Source organism: Hyla sarda, chromosome 4, assembly GCF_029499605.1.
Source record: "Hyla sarda isolate aHylSar1 chromosome 4, aHylSar1.hap1, whole genome shotgun sequence".
Classification (NCBI taxonomy): domain Eukaryota; kingdom Metazoa; phylum Chordata; class Amphibia; order Anura; family Hylidae; genus Hyla; species Hyla sarda.
Window position 1 is genome coordinate 419,220,720 of NC_079192.1, and position 23,613 is coordinate 419,244,332.

General features: G+C 56.0%; 1 protein-coding gene across 1 annotated transcript in view; it reads right to left on the reverse strand.

Moving 5' to 3' along the window:
* The window catches only part of ZC3HAV1L (zinc finger CCCH-type containing, antiviral 1 like), a 61,528-nt gene that overhangs the window by 37,624 nt on the left and 291 nt on the right, over nt 1–23,613 (reverse strand). The window contains exon 1 of the mRNA XM_056517963.1: nt 23,556–23,613. This exon is cut by the window's right edge and continues 291 nt beyond it. Within this exon, the coding sequence (XP_056373938.1) occupies nt 23,556–23,613 (58 nt within the window). The remainder of the gene's footprint in view (nt 1–23,555) is intronic.

A 23,613-nucleotide genomic window follows, 5' to 3' on the forward strand; every position in this document is an offset into this window, starting at 1 on the left:
CCCGTCTATTAGGAAATGGACCCGTTGTTGCCCGTCTATTAGGAAATGGACCCGTTGTTCCCCGTCTATTAGGAAATGGACCCGTTGTTCCCCGTCTATTAGGAAATGGACCCGTTGTTGCCCGTCTATTAGGAAATGGACCCGTTGTTGCCCTTCTATTAGGAAATGGACCCGTTGTTGCCCGTCTATTAGGAAATGGACCCGTTGTTGCCCGTCTATTAGGAAATGGACCCGTTGTTCCCCGTCTATTAGGAAATGGACCCGTTGTTTCCCGTCTATTAGGAAATGGACCCGTTGTTCCCCGTCTATTAGGAAATGGACCCGTTGTTGCCCGTCTATTAGGAAATGGACCCGTTGTTGCCCGTCTATTAGGAAATGGACCCGTTGTTCCCCGTCTATTAGGAAATGGACCCGTTGTTCCCCGTCTATTAGGAAATGGACCCGTTGTTCCCCGTCTATTAGGAAATGGACCCGTTGTTGCCCGTCTATTAGGAAATGGACCCGTTGTTGCCCGTCTATTAGGAAATGGACACGTTGTTGCCCGTCTATTAGGAAATGGACACGTTGTTGCCCGTCTATTAGGAAATGGACACGTTGTTGCCCGTCTATTAGGAAATGGACACGTTGTTGCCCGTCTATTAGGAAATGGACACGTTGTTGCCCGTCTATTAGGAAATGGACTCGTTGTTCCCCGTCTATTAGGAAATGGACCCGTTGTTCCCCGTCTATTAGGAAATGGACCCGTTGTTGCCCGTCTATTAGGAAATGGACCCGTTGTTGCCCGTCTATTAGGAAATGGACCCGTTGTTCCCCGTCTATTAGGAAATGGACCCGATGTTCCCCGTCTATTAGGAAATGGACCCGATGTTCCCCGTCTATTAGGAAATGGACCCGTTGTTCCCCGTCTATTAGGAAATGGACCCGTTGTTGCCCGTCTATTAGGAAATGGACCCGTTGTTGCCCGTCTATTAGGAAATGGACCCGTTGTTCCCCGTCTATTAGGAAATGGACCCGTTGTTGCCCGTCTATTAGGAAATGGACACGTTGTTGCCCGTCTATTAGGAAATGGACACGTTGTTGCCCGTCTATTAGGAAATGGACATGTTGTTGCCCGTCTATTAGGAAATGGACCCGTTGTTCCCCGTCTATTAGGAAATGGACCCGTTGTTCCCCGTCTATTAGGAAAAGGACCCGTTGTTGCCCGTCTATTAGGAAATGGACACGTTGTTGCCCGTCTATTAGGAAATGGACACGTTGTTGCCCGTCTATTAGGAAATGGACACGTTGTTGCCCATCTATTAGGAAATGGACCCGTTGTTGCCCGTCTATTAGGAAATGGACCCGTTGTTGCCCGTCTATTAGGAAATGGACCCGTTGTTGCCCGTCTATTAGGAAATGGACCCGTTGTTGCCCGTCTATTAGGAAATGGACCCGTTGTTGCCCGTCTATTAGGAAATGGACCCGTTGTTGCCCGTCTATTAGGAAATGGACCCGTTGTTGCCCGTCTATTAGGAAAAGGACCCGTTGTTGCCCGTCTATTAGGAAATGGACCCGTTGTTGCCCGTCTATTAGGAAATGGACCCGTTGTTCCCCGTCTATTAGGAAAAGGACCCGTTGTTGCCCGTCTATTAGGAAATGGACCCGTTGTTGCCCGTCTATTAGGAAATGGACCCGTTGTTGCCCGTCTATTAGGAAATGGACCCGTTGTTCCCCGTCTATTAGGAAAAGGACCCGTTGTTCCCCGTCTATTAGGAAATGGACCCGTTGTTGCCCGTCTATTAGGAAATGGATCCGTTGTTGCCCGTCTATTAGGAAATGGACCCGTTGTTGCCCGTCTATTAGGAAATGGACCCGTTGTTGCCCGTCTATTAGGAAATGGACCCGTTGTTGCCCGTCTATTAGGAAATGGACCCGTTGTTGCCCGTCTATTAGGAAATGGACCCGTTGTTGCCCGTCTATTAGGAAATGGACCCGTTGTTGCCCGTCTATTAGGAAATGGACCCGTTGTTCCCCGTCTATTAGGAAATGGACCCGTTGTTTCCCGTCTATTAGGAAATGGACCCGTTGTTCCCCGTCTATTAGGAAATGGACCCGTTGTTGCCCGTCTATTAGGAAATGGACCCGTTGTTGCCCGTCTATTAGGAAATGGACCCGTTGTTCCCCGTCTATTAGGAAATGGACCCGTTGTTCCCCGTCTATTAGGAAATGGACCCGTTGTTCCCCGTCTATTAGGAAATGGACCCGTTGTTGCCCGTCTATTAGGAAATGGACCCGTTGTTGCCCGTCTATTAGGAAATGGACCCGTTGTTCCCCGTCTATTAGGAAATGGACCCGTTGTTCCCCGTCTATTTGGAAATGGACCCGTTGTTGCCCGTCTATTAGGAAATGGACCCGTTGTTGCCCGTCTATTAGGAAATGGACCCGTTGTTGCCCGTCTATTAGGAAATGGACCCGTTGTTCCCCGTCTATTAGGAAATGGACCCGTTGTTTCCCGTCTATTAGGAAATGGACCCGTTGTTCCCCGTCTATTAGGAAATGGACCCGTTGTTGCCCGTCTATTAGGAAATGGACCCGTTGTTGCCCGTCTATTAGGAAATGGACCCGTTGTTCCCCGTCTATTAGGAAATGGACCCGTTGTTCCCCGTCTATTAGGAAATGGACCCGTTGTTCCCCGTCTATTAGGAAATGGACCCGTTGTTGCCCGTCTATTAGGAAATGGACCCGTTGTTGCCCGTCTATTAGGAAATGGACCCGTTGTTGCCCGTCTATTAGGAAATGGACACGTTGTTGCCCGTCTATTAGGAAATGGACACGTTGTTGCCCGTCTATTAGGAAATGGACACGTTGTTGCCCGTCTATTAGGAAATGGACACGTTGTTGCCCGTCTATTAGGAAATGGACCCGTTGTTCCCCGTCTATTAGGAAATGGACCCGTTGTTCCCCGTCTATTAGGAAATGGACCCGTTGTTGCCCGTCTATTAGGAAATGGACCCGTTGTTGCCCGTCTATTAGGAAATGGACCCGTTGTTCCCCGTCTATTAGGAAATGGACCCGATGTTCCCCGTCTATTAGGAAATGGACCCGATGTTCCCCGTCTATTAGGAAATGGACCCGTTGTTCCCCGTCTATTAGGAAATGGACCCGTTGTTGCCCGTCTATTAGGAAATGGACCCGTTGTTCCCCGTCTATTAGGAAATGGACCCGTTGTTGCCCGTCTATTAGGAAATGGACACGTTGTTGCCCGTCTATTAGGAAATGGACCCGTTGTTCCCCGTCTATTAGGAAATGGACACGTTGTTGCCCGTCTATTAGGAAATGGACACGTTGTTGCCCGTCTATTAGGAAATGGACACGTTGTTGCCCGTCTATTAGGAAATGGACCCGTTGTTCCCCGTCTATTAGGAAATGGACACGTTGTTGCCCGTCTATTAGGAAATGGACACGTTGTTGCCCGTCTATTAGGAAATGGACCTGTTGTTGCCCGTCTATTAGGAAATGGACCCGTTGTTGCCCGTCTATTAGGAAATGGACCCGTTGTTGCCCGTCTATTAGGAAATGGACCCGTTGTTGCCCGTCTATTAGGAAATGGACCCGTTGTTGCCCGTCTATTAGGAAATGGACCCGTTGTTCCCCGTCTATTAGGAAATGGACCCGTTGTTGCCCGTCTATTAGGAAATGGACCCGTTGTTGCCCGTCTATTAGGAAATGGACCCGTTGTTCCCCGTCTATTAGGAAATGGACCCTTTGTTGCCCGTCTATTAGGAAATGGACCCGTTGTTCCCCGTCTATTAGGAAAAGGACCCGTTGTTGCCCGTCTATTAGGAAATGGACCCGTTGTTGCCCGTCTATTAGGAAATGGACCCGTTGTTGCCCGTCTATTAGGAAATGGACCCGTTGTTCCCCGTCTATTAGGAAAAGGACCCGTTGTTCCCCGTCTATTAGGAAATGGACCCGTTGTTGCCCGTCTATTAGGAAATGGATCCGTTGTTGCCCCGTCTATTAGGAAATGGACCCGTTGTTGCCCGTCTATTAGGAAATGGACCCGTTGTTGCCCGTCTATTAGGAAATGGACCCGTTGTTGCCCGTCTATTAGGAAATGGACCCGTTGTTGCCCGTCTATTAGGAAATGGACCCGTTGTTGCCCGTCTATTAGGAAAAGGACCCGTTGTTGCCCGTCTATTAGGAAAAGGACCCGTTGTTGCCCGTCTATTAGGAAATGGACCCGTTGTTCCCCGTCTATTAGGAAATGGACCCGTTGTTGCCCGTCTATTAGGAAATGGACCCGTTCTTGCCCGTCTATTAGGAAATGGACCCGTTGTTCCCCGTCCAAGTCACACGAAAAAATAGACTTTAATGTCCGCTCTGGACTGGGAGCCGCGTATGGTGTGAACGGGGCCGAAGACGATTTATCTGATCCTACGATGTCTGACACAGTCCACCTGTCTGCTGTATCCAATCTTATCCACACAGGACACACGAGGACTGAGAGAGAAGGACACATGAGGACCGAGAGAGGAGGACACATGAGAACTGAGAGCGGAGGACACATGAGGACTGAGAGAGGAGGACACACGAGGACTGAGAGAGGAGGACACACGAGGACTGAGAGAGGAGGACACACGAGGACCGAGAGAGGAGGACACATGAGGACCGAGAGAGGAGGACACATGAGGACTGAGAGAGGAGGACACACGAGGACTGAGAGAGGAGGACACACGAGGACCGAGAGAGGAGGACACACGAGGACCGAGAGAGGAGGACACATGAGGACCGAGAGAGGAGGACACATGAGGACTTAGAGAGGAGGACACACGAGGACTGAGAGAGGAGGACACATGAGGACTGAGAGAGGAGGACACACGAGGACTGAGAGAGGAGGACACACGAGGACTGAGAGAGGAGGACACACGAGGACTGAGAGAGGAGGACACACGAGGACTGAGAGAGGAGGACACACGAGGACTGAGAGAGGAGGACACACGAGGACTGAGAGAGGAGAACACACGAGGACTGAGAGAGGAGAACACACGAGGACTGAGAGAGGAGGACACATGAGGACTGAGAGAGGAGGACACATGAGGACTGAGAGAGGAGGACACATGAGGACTGAGAGAGGAGGACACATGAGGACTGAGAGAGGAGGACACACGAGGACCGAGAGAGGAGGACACACGAGGACCGAGAGAGGAGGACACATGAGGACTGAGAGGAGGACACATGAGAACACCCAGAGCTCTGACTGATGTATCTCCAGAAACCAACACAAGACGCCAACAAATCTCCATCATGAATAATTCTCACAAATACTGCACCGGGGGTCACCTCCTCCTCCTCCTCCTCCTCCTCCTCCTGCACATTACTCCCTGGTCACCTCCTCCTCCTCCTCCTGCACATTACTCCCCGGTCACCTCCTCCTCCTCCTGTACATTACTCCCCGGTCACTTCCTCCTCCTCCTTCTCCTGCACATTACTCCCTGGTCACCTTCTCCTCCTCCTCCTCCTCCTCCTTCTCCTGCACATTACTCCCCGGTCACCTCCTCCTCCTCCTCCTGTACATTACTCCCTGGTCACCTCCTCCTCCTCCTCCTCCTCCTGCACATTACTCCCCGGTCACCTCCTCCTCCTCCTCCTCCTGCACATTACTCCCCGGTCACCTCCTCCTCCTCCTCCTCCTGTACATTACTCCCTGGTCACCTTCTCCTCCTCCTCCTCCTCCTCCTTCTCCTGTACATTACTCCCCGGTCACCTCCTCCTCCTCCTCCTGTACATTACTCCCCGGTCACCTCCTCCTCCTCCTGTACATTACTCCCCGGTCACCTCCTCCTCCTCCTGTACATTACTCCCCGGTCACCTCCTCCTCCTCCTGTACATTACTCCCCGGTCACCTCCTCCTCCTGTACATTACTCCCCGGTCACCTCCTCCTCCTCCAGTACATTACTCCCCAGTCACCTCCTCCTCCTCCTCCTGTACATTACTCCCTGGTCACCTCCTCCTCCTCCTGTACATTACTCCCTGGTCACCTCCTCCTGTACATTACTCCCTGGTCACCTCCTCCTCCTCCTGTACATTACTCCCCGGTCACCTCCTCCTCCTCCTGTACATTACTCCCCGGTCACCTCCTCCTCCTCCTCCTGTACATTACTCCCCGGTCACCTCCTCCTCCTCCTGTACATTACTCCCCGGTCACCTCCTCCTCCTCCTGTACATTACTCCCCGGTCACCTCCTCCTCCTCCTCCTCCTCCTGTACATTACTCCCCGGTCACCTCCTCCTCCTCCTGTACATTACTCCCCGGTCACCTCCTCCTCCTCCTGTACATTAATCCCCGGTCACCTCCTCCTCCTCCTGTACATTACTCCCCGGTCACCTCCTCCTCCTCCTGTACATTACTCCCCGGTCACCTCCTCCTCCTCCTCCTCCTCCTGTACATTACTCCCCGGTCACCTCCTCCTCCTCCTGTACATTACTCCCTGGTCACCTCCTTCTCCTCCTGTACATTACTCCCCGGTCACCTCCTCCTCCTGTACATTACTCCCCGGTCACCTCCTCCTCCTCCTCCTGTACATTACTCCCCGGTCACCTCCTCCTCCTCCTCCTGTACATTACTCCCCGGTCACCTCCCCCTCCTGTACATTACTCCCTTGTCACCTCCTCCTGTACATTACTCCCCGGTCACCTCCTCCTCCTCCTGTACATTACTCCACGGTCACCTCCTCCTCCTCCTCCTGTACATTACTCCCCGGTCACCTCCTCCTCCTCCTCCTGTACATTACTCCCCGGTCACCTCCCCCTCCTGTACATTACTCCCTGGTCACCTCCTCCTGTACATTACTCCCCGGTCACCTCCTCCTCCTCCTGTACATTACTCCCCGGTCACCTCCTCCTCCTGTACATTACTCCCCGGTCACCTCCTCCTCCTGTACATTACTCCCCGGTCACCTCCTCCTCCTGTACATTACTCCCCGGTCACCTCCTCCTCCTCCTGTACATTACTCCCCGGTCACCTCCTCCTCCTGTACATTACACCCCGGTCACCTCCCCCTCCTGTACATTACTCCCTGGTCACCTCCTCCTGTACATTACTCCCTGGTCACCTCCTCCTCCTCCTGTACATTACTCCCCGGTCACCTCCTCCTCCTCCTCCTGTACATTACTCCCCGGTCACCTCCTCCTCCTCCTGTACATTACTCCCCGGTCACCTCCTCCTCCTCCTGTACATTACTCCCCGGTCACCTCCTCCTCCTCCGGTACATTACTCCCCGGTCACCTCCTCCTCCTGTACATTACTCCCCGGTCACCTCCTCCTCCTCCTCCTGTACATTACTCCCCGGTCACCTCCTCCTCCTCTTCCTGTACATTACTCCCCGGTCACCTCCTCCTCCTCCTGTACATTACTCCCCGGTCACCTCCTCCTCTTCCTGTACATTACTCCCCGGTCACCTCCTCCTCTTCCTGTACATTACTCCCCGGTCACCTCCTCCTCCTGAACATTACTCCCCGGTCACCTCCTCCTCTTCCTGTACATTACTCCCCGGTCACCTCCTCCTCTTCCTGTACATTACTCCCCGGTCACCTCCTCCTCCTGTACATTACTCCCCGGTCACCTCCTCCTCTTGTACATTACTCCCCGGTCACCTCCTCCTCCTCCTGTACATTACTCCCCGGTCACCTCCTCCTCTTGTACATTACTCCTCGGTCACCTCCTCCTCCTCCTGTACATTACTCCCCGGTCACCTCCTACTCCTCCTGTACATTACTCCCCGGTCACCTCCTCCTCCTCCTGTACATTACTCCCCGGTCACCTCCTCCTCCTCCTGTACATTACTCCCCGGTCACCTCCTCCTCCTCCTGTACATTACTCCCTGGTCATCTCCTCCTGTACATTACTCCCCGGTCATCTCCTCCTGTACATTACTCCCCAGTCACCTCCTCCTGTACATTACTCCCCGGTCACCTCTCCCTCCTCCTGTACATTACTCCCCGGTCACCTCCTCCTCCTCCTGTACATTACTCCCCGGTCACCACCTCCTCCTCCTGTACATTACTCCCCGGTCACCTCCTCCTTCTCCTCCTGTACATTACTCCCTGGTCACCTCTTCCTCCTCCTGTACATTACTCCCTGGTCACCTCCTCCTGTACATTACTCCCTGGTCACCTCCTCCTCCTCCTGTACATTACTCCCCGGTCACCTCCTCCTCCTCCTGTACATTACTCCCCGGTCACCTCCTCCTCCTCCTCCTGTACATTACTCCCCGGTCACCTCCTCCTCCTCCTCCTCCTGTACATTACTCCCCGGTCACCTCCTCCTCCTCCTGTACATTACTCCCCGGTCACCTCCTCCTCCTGTACATTACTCCCCGGTCACCTCCTCCTCCTCCTCCTGTACATTACTCCCCGGTCACCTCCTCCTCCTCTTCCTGTACATTACTCCCCGGTCACCTCCTCCTCCTCCTGTACATTACTCCCCGGTCACCTCCTCCTCTTCCTGTACATTACTCCCCGGTCACCTCCTCCTCTTCCTGTACATTACTCCCCGGTCACCTCCTCCTCCTGAACATTACTCCCCGGTCACCTCCTCCTCTTCCTGTACATTACTCCCCGGTCACCTCCTCCTCTTCCTGTACATTACTCCCCGGTCACCTCCTCCTCCTGTACATTACTCCCCGGTCACCTCCTCCTCTTGTACATTACTCCCCGGTCACCTCCTCCTCCTCCTGTACATTACTCCCCGGTCACCTCCTCCTCTTGTACATTACTCCTCGGTCACCTCCTCCTCCTCCTGTACATTACTCCCCGGTCACCTCCTACTCCTCCTGTACATTACTCCCCGGTCACCTCCTCCTCCTCCTGTACATTACTCCCCGGTCACCTCCTCCTCCTCCTGTACATTACTCCCCGGTCACCTCCTCCTCCTCCTGTACATTACTCCCTGGTCATCTCCTCCTGTACATTACTCCCCGGTCATCTCCTCCTGTACATTACTCCCCAGTCACCTCCTCCTGTACATTACTCCCCGGTCACCTCCTCCTCCTCCTGTACATTACTCCCCGGTCACCTCTCCCTCCTCCTGTACATTACTCCCCGGTCACCTCCTCCTCCTCCTGTACATTACTCCCCGGTCACCACCTCCTCCTCCTGTACATTACTCCCCGGTCACCTCCTCCTTCTCCTCCTGTACATTACTCCCTGGTCACCTCTTCCTCCTCCTGTACATTACTCCCTGGTCACCTCCTCCTGTACATTACTCCCTGGTCACCTCCTCCTCCTCCTGTACATTACTCCCCGGTCACCTCCTCCTCCTCCTGTACATTACTCCCCGGTCACCTCCTCCTCCTCCTCCTGTACATTACTCCCCGGTCACCTCCTCCTCCTCCTCCTCCTGTACATTACTCCCCGGTCACCTCCTCCTCCTCCTGTACATTACTCCCCGGTCACCTCCTCCTCCTCCTCTTGTACATTACTCCCCGGTCACCTCCTCCTCCTCCTGTACATTACTCCCCGGTCACCTCCTCCTACTCCTGTACATTACTACCCGGTCACCTCCTCCTCCTCCTGTACATTACTCCCCGGTCACCTCCTCCTCCTCCTGTACATTACTCCCCGGTCACCTCCTCCTCCTCCTCCTCCTGTACATTACTCCCCGGTCACCTCCTCCTCCTCCTGTACATTACTCCCTGGTCACCTCCTCCTCCTCCTGTACATTACTCCCCGGTCACCTCCTCCTCCTGTAAATTACTCCCCGGTCACCTCCTCCTCCTCCTCCTGTACATTAATCCCCGGTCACCTCCTCCTCCTCCTCCTCCTGTACATTACTCCCTGGTCACCTCCTCCTGTACATTACTCCCCAGTCACCTCCTCCTGTACATTACTCCCCGGTCACCTCCTCCTCCTCCTCCTGTACATTACTCCCCGGTCACCTCCCCCTCCTGTACATTACTCCCTGGTCACCTCCTCCTGTACATTACTCCCCGGTCACCTCCTCCTCCTCCTGTACATTACTCCCCGGTCACCTCCTCCTCCTGTACATTACTCCCCGGTCACCTCCTCCTGTACATTACTCCCCGGTCACCTCCCCCTCCTGTACATTACTCCCTGGTCACCTCCTCCTGTACATTACTCCCCGGTCACCTCCTCCTCCTCCTGTACATTACTCCCCGGTCACCTCCTCCTCCTCCTCCTGTACATTACTCCCCGGTCACCTCCCCCTCCTGTACATTACTCCCCGGTCACCTCCTCCTCCTGTACATTACTCCCCGATCACCTCCTCCTCCTGTACATTACTCCCTGGTCACCTCCTCCTGTACATTACTCCCCGGTCACCTCCTCCTCCTCCTGTACATTACTCCCCAGTCACCTCCCCCTCCTGTACATTACTCCCCGGTCACCTCCTCCTGTACATTACTCCCCGGTCACCTCCCCCTCCTGTACATTACACCCCGGTCACCTCCTCCTGTACATTACTCCCCGGTCACCTCCTCCTCCTCCTGTACATTACTCCCCGGACACCTCCTCCTGTACATTACTCCCCGGTCACCTCCTCCTCCTGTACATTACTCCCCGGTCATCTCCTCCTGTACATTACTCCCCAGTCACCTCCTCCTGTACATTACTCCCCGGTCTCCTCCTCCTCCTCCTGTACATTACTCCCCGGTCACCTCCCCCTCCTGTACATTACTCCCTGGTCACCTCCTCCTGTACATTACTCCCCGGTCACCTCCTCCTCCTCCTGTACATTACTCCCCGGTCACCTCCTCCTCCTGTACATTACTCCCCGGTCATCTCCTCCTGTACATTACTCCCCAGTCACCTCCTCCTGTACATTACTCCCCGGTCACCTCCTCCTCCTCCTGTACATTACTCCCCAGTCACCTCCTCCTCCTCCTGTACATTACTCCCCGGTCACCTCCTCCTCCTCCTGTACATTACTCCCCGGTCACCTCCTCCTCCTCCTGTACATTACTCCCCGGTCACCTCCTCCTCCTCCTGTACATTACTCCCCGGTCACCTCCTCCTCCTCCTGTACATTACTCCCCGGTCACCTCCTCCTCCTCCTCCTCCTCCTGTACATTACTCCCCGGTCACCTCCTCCTCCTCCTGTACATTACTCCCTGGTCACCTCCTCCTCCTCCTGTACATTACTCCCCGGTCACCTCCTCCTCCTGTACATTACTCCCCGGTCACCTCCTCCTCCTCCTCCTGTACATTACTCCCCGGTCACCTCCTCCTCCTCCTCCTGTACATTACTCCCCGGTCACCTCCCCCTCCTGTACATTACTCCCTGGTCACCTCCTCCTGTACATTACTCCCCGGTCACCTCCTCCTCCTCCTGTACATTACTCCACGGTCACCTCCTCCTCCTCCTCCTGTACATTACTCCCCGGTCACCTCCTCCTCCTCCTGTACATTACTCCCCGGTCACCTCCCCCTCCTGTACATTACTCCCTGGTCACCTCCTCCTGTACATTACTCCCCGGTCACCTCCTCCTCCTCCTGTACATTACTCCCCGGTCACCTCCTCCTCCTGTACATTACTCCCCGGTCACCTCCTCCTGTACATTACTCCCCGGTCACCTCCTCCTCCTCCTCCTGTACATTACTCCCCGGTCACCTCCTCCTCCTCCTGTACATTACTCCCCGGTCACCTCCTCCTCCTCCTGTACATTACTCCCCGGTCACCTCCTCCTCCTCCGGTACATTACTCCCCGGTCACCTCCTCCTCCTCCTCCTGTACATTACTCCCCGGTCACCTCCTTCTCCTCCTCCTGTACATTACTCCCCGGTCACCTCCTCCTCCTCTTCCTGTACATTACTCCCCGGTCACCTCCTCCTCCTCCTGTACATTACTCCCCGGTCACCTCCTCCTCTTCCTGTACATTACTCCCCGGTCACCTCCTCCTCTTCCTGTACATTACTCCCCGGTCACCTCCTCCTCCTGAACATTACTCCCCGGTCACCTCCTCCTCTTCCTGTACATTACTCCCCGGTCACCTCCTCCTCTTCCTGTACATTACTCCCCGGTCACCTCCTCCTCCTCCTGTACATTACTCCCCGGTCACCTCCTCCTCCTGTACATTACTCCCCGGTCACCTCCTCCTCTTGTACATTACTCCCCGGTCACCTCCTCCTCCTCCTGTACATTACTCCCCGGTCACCTCCTCCTCTTGTACATTACTCCTCGGTCACCTCCTCCTCCTCCTGTACATTACTCCCCGGTCACCTCCTACTCCTCCTGTACATTACTCCCCGGTCACCTCCTCCTCCTCCTGTACATTACTCCCCGGTCACCTCCTCCTCCTCCTGTACATTACTCCCCGGTCACCTCCTCCTCCTCCTGTACATTACTCCCTGGTCATCTCCTCCTGTACATTACTCCCCGGTCATCTCCTCCTGTACATTACTCCCCAGTCACCTCCTCCTGTACATTACTCCCCGGTCACCTCCTCCTCCTCCTGTACATTACTCCCCGGTCACCTCCTCCTCCTCCTGTACATTACTCCCCGGTCACCACCTCCTCCTCCTGTACATTACTCCCCGGTCACCTCCTCCTCCTCCTCCTGTACATTACTTCCTGGTCACCTCCTCCTCCTCCTGTACATTACTCCCTGGTCACCTCCTCCTGTACATTACTCCTGGTCACCTCCTCCTCCTCCTGTACATTACTCCCCGGTCACCTCCTCCTCCTCCTGTACATTACTCCCCGGTCACCTCCTCCTCCTCCTGTACATTACTCCCCGGTCACCTCCTCCTCCTCCTCCTCCTCCTGTACATTACTCCCCGGTCACCTCCTCCTCCTCCTGTACATTACTCCCCGGTCACCTCCTCCTCCTCCTCTTGTACATTACTCCCCGGTCACCTCCTCCTCCTCCTGTACATTACTCCCCGGTCACCTCCTCCTACTCCTGTACATTACTCCCCGGTCACCTCCTCCTCCTCCTGTACATTACTCCCCGGTCACCTCCTTGTCCTCCTGTACATTACTCCCCGGTCACCTCCTCCTCCTCCTCCTCCTGTACATTACTCCCCGGTCACCTCCTCCTCCTCCTGTACATTACTCCCTGGTCACCTCCTCCTCCTCCTGTACATTACTCCCCGGTCACCTCCTCCTCCTGTAAATTACTCCCCGGTCACCTCCTCCTCCTCCTCCTATACATTACTCCCCGGTCACCTCCTCCTCCTCCTCCTGTACATTACTCCCCGGTCACCTCCCCCTCCTGTACATTACTAGCTGGTCACCTCCTCCTGTACATTACTCCCCGGTCACCTCCTCCTCCTCCTGTACATTACTCCCCGGTCACCTCCCCCTCCTGTACATTACTCCCTGGTCACCTCCTCCTGTACATTACTCCCCGGTCACCTCCTCCTCCTCCTGTACATTATTCCCCGGTCACCTCCTCCTCCTGTACATTACTCCCCGGTCACCTCCTCCTGTACATTACTCCCCGGTCACCTCCCCCTCCTGTACATTACTCCCTGGTCACCTCCTCCTGTACATTACTCCCCGGTCACCTCCTCTTCCTCCTGTACATTACTCCCCGGTCACCTCCTCCTCCTCCTCCTGTACATTACTCCCCGGTCACCTACCCCTCCTGTACATTACTCCCCGGTCACCTCCTCCTCCTGTACATTACTCCCCGATCACCTCCTCCTCCTGTACATTACTCCCCGGTCACCTCCTCCTCCTCCTGTACATTACTCCCCGGTCACCTCCTCCTACTCCTGTACATTACTCCCCGGTCACCTCCTCCTCCTCCTGTACATTACTCCCCGGTCACCTCCTCCTCCTCCTGTACATTACTCCCCGGTCACCTCCTCCTCCTCCTCCTCCTGTACATTACTCCCCGGTCACCTCCTCCTCCTCCTGTACATTACTCCCTGGTCACCTCCTCCTCCTCCTGTACATTACTCCCCGGTCACCTCCTCCTCCTGTAAATTACTCCCCGGTCACCTCCTCCTCCTCCTCCTGTACATTACTCCCCGGTCACCTCCTCCTCCTCCTCCTGTACATTACTCCCCGGTCACCTCCCCCTCCTGTACATTACTCCCTGGTCACCTCCTCCTGTACATTACTCCCCGGTCACCTCCTCCTCCTCCTGTACATTACTCCCCGGTCACCTCCCCCTCCTGTACATTACTCCCTGGTCACCTCCTCCTGTACATTACTCCCCGGTCACCTCCTCCTCCTCCTGTACATTACTCCCCGGTCACCTCCTCCTCCTGTACATTACTCCCCGGTCACCTCCTCCTGTACATTACTCCCCGGTCACCTCCCCCTCCTGTACATTACTCCCTGGTCACCTCCTCCTGTACATTACTCCCCGGTCACCTCCTCTTCCCCCTGTACATTACTCCCTGTTCACCTCCTCCTCCTCCTCCTGTACATTACTCCCCGGTCACCTCCCCCTCCTGTACATTACTCCCCGGTCACCTCCTCCTCCTGTACATTACTCCCCGATCACCTCCTCCTCCTGTACATTACTCCCTGGTCACCTCCTCCTGTACATTACTCCCCGGTCACCTCCTCCTCCTCCTGTACATTACTCCCCGGTCACCTCCTCCTCCTCCTGTACATTACTCCCCGGTCACCTCCCCCTCCTGTACATTACTCCCCGGTCACCTCCTCCTGTACATTACTCCCCGGTCACCTCCTCCTCCTCCTGTACATTACTCCCCGGTCACCTCCCCCTCCTGTACATTACTCCCTGGTCACCTCCTCCTCCTCCTGTACATTACTCCCCGGTCACCTCCTCCTCCTCCTGTACATTACTCCCCGGTCACCTCCTCCTCCTCCTGTACATTACTCCCCGGTCACCTCCTCCTGTACATTACTCCCCGGTCACCTCCTCCTGTACATTACTCCCCGGTCATCTCCTCCTGTACATTACTCCCCAGTCACCTCCTCCTGTACATTACTCCCCGGCCACCTCCTCCTCCTCCTGTACATTACTCCCCGGTCACCTCCTCCTCCTGTACATTACTCCCCGGTCATCTCCTCCTGTACATTACTCCCCAGTCACCTCCTCCTGTACATTACTCCCCGGTCACCTCCTCCTCCTCCTGTACATTACTCCCCGGTCACCTCCCCCTCCTGTACATTACTCCCTGGTCACCTCCTCCTGTACATTACTCCCCGGTCACCTCCTCCTCCTCCTGTACATTACTCCCCGGTCACCTCCTCCTCCTCCTGTACATTACTCCCCGGTCACCTCCTCCTCCTCCTGTACATTACTCCCCGGCCACCTCCTCCTCATCCTGTACATTACTCCCCGGTCACCTCCTCCTCCTGTACATTACTCCCCGGTCATCTCCTCCTGTACATTACTCCCCAGTCACCTCCTCCTGTACATTACTCCCCGGTCACCTCCTCCTCCTCCTGTACATTACTCCCCGGTCACCTCCTCCTCCTCCTGTACATTACTCCCCGGTCACCTCCTCCTCCTCCTGTACATTACTCCCTGGTCATCTCCTCCTGTACATTACTCCCCAGTCACCTCCTCCTGTACATTACTCCCCGGTCACCTTCTCCTCCTCCTGTACATTACTCCCCGGTCACCTCCTCCTCCTCCTGTACATTACTCCCCGGTCACCACCTCCTCCTCCTGTACATTACTCCCCGGTCACCTCCTCCTCCTCCTCCTGTACATTACTTCCTGGTCACCTCCTCCTCCTCCTGTACATTACTCCCTGGTCACCTCCTCCTGTACATTACTCCCTGGTCACCTCCTCCTCCTCCTGTACATTACTCCCCGGTCACCTCCTCCTCCTCCTGTACATTACTCCCCGGTCACCTCCTCCTCCTCCTCCTGTACATTACTCCCCGGTCACCTCCTTCTCCTCCTCCTCCTGTACATTACTCCCCGGTCACCTCCTCCTCCTCCTGTACATTACTCCCCGGTCACCACCTCCTCCTCCTGTACATTACTCCCCGGTCACCTCCTCCTCCTCTTTCTGTACATTACTCCCCGGTCACCTCCTCCTCCTCCTGTACATTACTCCCCGGTCACCTCCTCCTCTTCCTGTACATTACTCCCCGGTCACCTCCTCCTCCTGTACATTACTCCCCGGTCACCTCCTCCTCTTCCTGTACATTACTACCCGGTCACCACCTCCTCCTCCTGTACGTTACTCCCCGGTCACCTCCTCCTCCTCCTGTACATTACTCCCCGGTCACCTCCTCCTCCTCCTGTACATTACTCCCCGGTCACCTCCTTCTCCTCCTGTATATTACTCCCCGGTCACCTCCTCCTCCTGTACATTACTCCCCGGTCACCTCCTCCTCCTCCTGTACATTACTCCCCGGTCACCTCCTCCTCCTCCTCCTCCTGTACATTACTCCCCGGTCACCTCCCCCTCCTGTACATTACTCCCTGGTCACCTCCTCCTGTACATTACTCCCCGGTCACCTCCTCCTCCTCCTGTACATTACTCCCCGGTCACCTCCTCCTCCTCCTCCTGTACATTACTCCCCGGTCACCTCCCCCTCCTGTACATTACTCCCTGGTCACCTCCTCCTGTACATTACTCCCCGGTCACCTCCTCCTCCTCCTCCTGTACATTACTCCCCGGTCACCTCCTCCTCCTCCTCCTGTACATTACTCCCCGGTCACCTCCCCCTCCTGTACATTACTCCCTGGTCACCTCCTCCTGTACATTACTCCCCGGTCACCTCCTCCTCCTCCTGTACATTACTCCCCGGTCACCTCCTCCTCCTGTACATTACTCCCTGGTCACCTCCTCCTGTACATTACACCCCGGTCACCTCCCCCTCCTGTACATTACTCCCTGGTCACCTCCTCCTCCTGTACATTACTCCCCGGTCACCACCTCCTCCTCCTGTACATTACTCCCCGGTCACCTCCTCCTCCTCCTGTACATTACTCCCCGGTCACCTCCTCCTCCTGTACATTACTCCCCGGTCACCTCCTCCTGTACATTACACCCCGGTCACCTCCTCCTCCTGTACATTACTCCCTGGTCACCTCCTCCTCCTCCTGTACATTACTCCCCGGTCACCTCCTCCTCCTGTACATTACTCCCCGGTCACCTCCTCCTCCTCCTGTACATTACTCCTGGTCACCTCCTCCTCCTCCTGTACATTACTCCCCGGTCACCTCCTCCTCCTCCTGTACATTACTCCCTGGTCACCTCCTCCTCTTCCTGTACATTACTCCCCGGTCACCTCCTCCTCCTCCTCCTGTACATTACTCCCCGGTCACCTCCTCCTCCTCTTCCTGTACATTACTCCCCGGTCACCTCCTCCTCCTCCTGTACATTACTCCCCGGTCACCTCCTCCTCTTCCTGTACATTACTCCCCGGTCACCTCCTCCTCCTGTACATTACTCCCCGGTCACCTCCTCCTCTTTCTGTACATTACTACCCGGTCACCACCTCCTCCTCCTGTACGTTACTCCCCGGTCACCTCCTCCTCCTCCTGTACATTACTCCCCGGTCACCTTCTCCTCCTCCTGTACATTACTCCCCGGTCACCTCCTTCTCCTCCTGTATATTACTCCCCGGTCACCTCCTCCTCCTGTACATTACTCCCCGGTCACCTCCTCCTCCTCCTATACATTACTCCCCGGTCACCTCCTTCTCCTCCTGTATATTACTCCCCGGTCACCTCCTCCTCCTGTACATTACTCCCCGGTCACCTCCTCCTCTTGTACATTACTCCCCGGTCACCTCCTCCTCCTGTACATTACTCCCCGGTCACCTCCTCCTCCTCCTGTACATTACTCCCCGGTCACCTCCTACTCCTCCTGTACATTACTCCCCGGTCACCTCCTCCTCCTCCTGTACATTACTCCCCGGTCAACTCCTCCTCCTCCTGTACATTACTCCCCGGTCACCTCCTCCTCCTCCTGTACATTACTCCCCGGTCACCTCCTCCTGTACATTACTCCCCGGTCATCTCCTCCTGTACATTACTCCCCAGTCACCTCCTCCTGTACATTACTCCCCGGTCACCTCCTCCTCCTCCTCCTGTACATTACTCCCCGGTCACCTCCTCCTCCTCCTGTACATTACTCCCCGGTCACCTCCTCCTCCTCCTGTACATTACTCCCCGGTCACCTCCTCCTCCTCCTGTACATTACTCCCCGGTCACCTCCTCCTCCTCCTGTACATTACTCCCCGGTCACCTCCTCCTCCTCCTGTACATTACTCCCCGGTCACCTCCTCCTCCTGTACATTACTCCCCGGTCACCTCCTCCTCCTGTACATTACTCCCCGGTCACCTCCTCCTCCTGTACATTCCTCCCCGGTCACTACCTCCTCCTGTACATTACTCCCCGGTCACCCTCCTCCTCCTGTACATTACTCCCCGGTCACCTCCTCCTCCTCTTCCTGTACATTACTCCCCGGTCACCCACCTCCTCCTGTACATTACTCCCCGGTCACCTCCTCCTCCTGTACATTACTCCCCGGTCACCTCCTCCTCCTCCTGTACATTACTCCCCGGTCACCTCCTCCTCCTCCTGTACATTACTCCCCGGTCACCTCCTCCTCCTGTACATTACTCCCCGGTCACCTCCTCCTCCTCCTCCTCCTGTACATTACTCCCTGGTCACCTCCTCCTCCTCCTCCACCTGTACATTACTCCCTGGTCACCTCCTCCTCCTCCTGTACATTACTCCCCGGTCACCTCCTCCTCCTCCTGTACATTACTCCCCGGTCACCTCCTCCTCCTCCTGTACATTACTCCCCGGTCACCTCCTCCTCCTGTACATTACTCCCCGGTCACCTCCTCCTCCTGTACATTACTCCCCGGTCACCTCCTCCTCCTCCTCCTCCTGTACATTACTCCCTGGTCACCTCCTCCTCCTCCTCCTCCTCCACCTGTACATTACTCCCTGGTCACCTCCTCCTCCTCCTGTACATTACTCCCCGGTCACCTCCTCCTCCTCCTGTACATTACTCCCCGGTCACCTCCTCCTCCTGTACATTACTCCCCGGTCACCTCCTCCTCCTCCTGTACATTACTCCCTGGTCACCTCCTCCTCCTCCTCCTCCTCCACCTGTACATTACTCCCTGGTCACCTCCTCCTCCTCCTGTACATTACTCCCCGGTCACCTCCTCCTCCTCCTGTACATTACTCCCCGGTCACCTCCTCCTCCTCCTGTACATTACTCCCCGGTCACCTCCTCCTCCTGTACATTACTCTACGGTCACCTCCTCCTCCTGTACATTACTCCCCGGTCACCTCCTCCTCCTCCTCCTCCTGTACATTACTCCCTGGTCACCTCCTCCTCCTCCTCCACCTGTACATTACTCCCTGGTCACCTCCTCCTCCTCCTGTACATTACTCCCCGGTCACCTCCTCCTCCTCCTGTACATTACTCCCCGGTCACCTCCTCCTCCTCCTGTACATTACTCCCCGGTCACCTCCTCCTCCTGTACATTACTCCCCGGTCACCTCCTCCTCCTGTACATTACTCCCCGGTCACCTCCTCCTCCTCCTGTACATTACTCCCCGGTCACCTCCTCCTGTACATTACTCCCCGGTCACCTCCTCCTCCTCCTGTACATTACTCCCCGGTCACCTCCTCCTCCTCCTGTACATTACTCCCCGGTCACCTCCTCCTGTACATTACTCCCCGGTCACCTCCTCCTCCTGTACATTACTCCCCGGTCACCTCCTCCTCCTCCTGTACATTACTCCCCGGTCACCTCCTCCTGTACATTACTCCCCGGTCACCTCCTCCTCCTCCTGTACATTACTCCCCGGTCACCTCCTCCTCCTCCTCCTCCTGTACATTACTCCCCGGTCACCTCCCCCTCCTGTACATTACTCCCTGGTCACCTCCTCCTGTACATTACTCCCCGGTCACCTCCTCCTCCTCCTGTACATTACTCCCCGGTCACCTCCTCCTCCTCCTCCTGTACATTACTCCCCGGTCACCTCCCCCTCCTGTACATTACTCCCTGGTCACCTCCTCCTGTACATTACTCCCCGGTCACCTCCTCCTCCTCCTCCTGTACATTACTCCCCGGTCACCTCCTCCTCCTCCTCCTGTACATTACTCCCCGGTCACCTCCCCCTCCTGTACATTACTCCCTGGTCACCTCCTCCTGTACATTACTCCCCGGTCACCTCCTCCTCCTCCTGTACATTACTCCCCGGTCACCTCCTCCTCCTGTACATTACTCCCTGGTCACCTCCTCCTGTACATTACACCCCGGTCACCTCCCCCTCCTGTACATTACTCCCTGGTCACCTCCTCCTCCTGTACATTACTCCCCGGTCACCACCTCCTCCTCCTGTACATTACTCCCCGGTCACCTCCTCCTCCTCCTGTACATTACTCCCCGGTCACCTCCTCCTCCTGTACATTACTCCCCGGTCACCTCCTCCTGTACATTACACCCCGGTCACCTCCTCCTCCTGTACATTACTCCCTGGTCACCTCCTCCTCCTCCTGTACATTACTCCCCGGTCACCTCCTCCTCCTGTACATTACTCCCCGGTCACCTCCTCCTCCTCCTGTACATTACTCCTGGTCACCTCCTCCTCCTCCTGTACATTACTCCCCGGTCACCTCCTCCTCCTCCTGTACATTACTCCCTGGTCACCTCCTCCTCTTCCTGTACATTACTCCCCGGTCACCTCCTCCTCCTCCTCCTGTACATTACTCCCCGGTCACCTCCTCCTCCTCTTCCTGTACATTACTCCCCGGTCACCTCCTCCTCCTCCTGTACATTACTCCCCGGTCACCTCCTCCTCTTCCTGTACATTACTCCCCGGTCACCTCCTCCTCCTGTACATTACTCCCCGGTCACCTCCTCCTCTTTCTGTACATTACTACCCGGTCACCACCTCCTCCTCCTGTACGTTACTCCCCGGTCACCTCCTCCTCCTCCTGTACATTACTCCCCGGTCACCTTCTCCTCCTCCTGTACATTACTCCCCGGTCACCTCCTTCTCCTCCTGTATATTACTCCCCGGTCACCTCCTCCTCCTGTACATTACTCCCCGGTCACCTCCTCCTCCTCCTATACATTACTCCCCGGTCACCTCCTTCTCCTCCTGTATATTACTCCCCGGTCACCTCCTCCTCCTGTACATTACTCCCCGGTCACCTCCTCCTCTTGTACATTACTCCCCGGTCACCTCCTCCTCCTGTACATTACTCCCCGGTCACCTCCTCCTCCTCCTGTACATTACTCCCCGGTCACCTCCTACTCCTCCTGTACATTACTCCCCGGTCACCTCCTCCTCCTCCTGTACATTACTCCCCGGTCAACTCCTCCTCCTCCTGTACATTACTCCCCGGTCACCTCCTCCTCCTCCTGTACATTACTCCCCGGTCACCTCCTCCTGTACATTACTCCCCGGTCATCTCCTCCTGTACATTACTCCCCAGTCACCTCCTCCTGTACATTACTCCCCGGTCACCTCCTCCTCCTCCTCCTGTACATTACTCCCCGGTCACCTCCTCCTCCTCCTGTACATTACTCCCCGGTCACCTCCTCCTCCTCCTGTACATTACTCCCCGGTCACCTCCTCCTCCTCCTGTACATTACTCCCCGGTCACCTCCTCCTCCTCCTGTACATTACTCCCCGGTCACCTCCTCCTCCTCCTGTACATTACTCCCCGGTCACCTCCTCCTCCTCCTGTACATTACTCCCCGGTCACTCCTCCTCCCTGTACATTACTCCCCGGTCACCTCCTCCTCCTGTACATTCCTCCCCGGTCACTACCTCCTCCTGTACATTACTCCCCGGTCACCCTCCTCCTCCTGTACATTACTCCCCGGTCACCTCCTCCTCCTCTTCCTGTACATTACTCCCCGGTCACCCACCTCCTCCTGTACATTACTCCCCGGTCACCTCCTCCTCCTGTACATTACTCCCCGGTCACCTCCTCCTCCTCCTGTACATTACTCCCCGGTCACCTCCTCCTCCTCCTGTACAATTACTCCCCGGTCACCTCCTCCTCCTGTACATTACTCCCGGTCACCTCCTCCTCCTCCTCCTCCTGTACATTACTCCCCTGGTCACCTCCCTCCTCCTCCTCCTGTACATTACTCCCGGTCACCTCCTCCTCCTCCTGTACATTACTCCCCGGTCACCTCCTCCTCCTCCTGTACATTACTCCCCGGTCACCTCCTCCCCTCCTGTACATTACTCCCCGGTCACCCCTCCTCCTCCTGTTGTACATTACTCCCCGGTCACCTCCTCCTCCTGTACATTACTCCCCGGTCACCTCCTCCTCCTCCTCCTCCTGTACATTACTCCCTGGTCACCTCCTCCTCCTCCTCCTCCTCCACCTGTACATTACTCCCTGGTCACCTCCTCCTCCTCCTGTACATTACTCCCCGGTCACCTCCTCCTCCTCCTGTACATTACTCCCCGGTCACCTCCTCCTCCTGTACATTACTCCCCGGTCACCTCCTCCTCCTCCTGTACATTACTCCCTGGTCACCTCCTCCTCCTCCTCCTCCTCCACCTGTACATTACTCCCTGGTCACCTCCTCCTCCTCCTGTACATTACTCCCCGGTCACCTCCTCCTCCTCCTGTACATTACTCCCCGGTCACCTCCTCCTCCTCCTGTACATTACTCCCCGGTCACCTCCTCCTCCTGTACATTACTCTACGGTCACCTCCTCCTCCTGTACATTACTCCCCGGTCACCTCCTCCTCCTCCTCCTCCTGTACATTACTCCCTGGTCACCTCCTCCTCCTCCTGTACATTACTCCCCGGTCACCTCCTCCTCCTCCTGTACATTACTCCCCGGTCACCTCCTCCTCCTCCTGTACATTACTCCCCGGTCACCTCCTCCTCCTGTACATTACTCTACGGTCACCTCCTCCTCCTGTACATTACTCCCCGGTCACCTCCTCCTCCTCCTCCTCCTGTACATTACTCCCTGGTCACCTCCTCCTCCTCCTCCACCTGTACATTACTCCCTGGTCACCTCCTCCTCCTCCTGTACATTACTCCCCGGTCACCTCCTCCTCCTCCTGTACATTACTCCCCGGTCACCTCCTCCTCCTCCTGTACATTACTCCCCGGTCACCTCCTCCTCCTGTACATTACTCCCCGGTCACCTCCTCCTCCTGTACATTACTCCCCGGTCACCTCCTCCTCCTCCTGTACATTACTCCCCGGTCACCTCCTCCTGTACATTACTCCCCGGTCACCTCCTCCTCCTCCTGTACATTACTCCCCGGTCACCTCCTCCTCCTCCTGTACATTACTCCCCGGTCACCTCCTCCTGTACATTACTCCCCGGTCACCTCCTCCTCCTGTACATTACTCCCCGGTCACCTCCTCCTCCTCCTGTACATTACTCCCCGGTCACCTCCTCCTGTACATTACTCCCCGGTCACCTCCTCCTCCTCCTGTACATTACTCCCCGGTCACCTCCTCCTCCTCCTCCTCCTGTACATTACTCCCCGGTCACCTCCTCCTCCTCCTCCTCCTCCTGTACATTACTCCCCGGTCACCTCCTCCTCCTCCTGTACATTACTCCCCGGTCACCTCCTCCTCCTCCTGTACATTACTCCCCGGTCACCTCCTCCTCCTCCTGTACATTACTCCCCGGTCACCCACCTCTTGCACTTGCCCCGCAGGTAGTTACGGCACAGGTGCACTTTGTCGCACTCCTCCT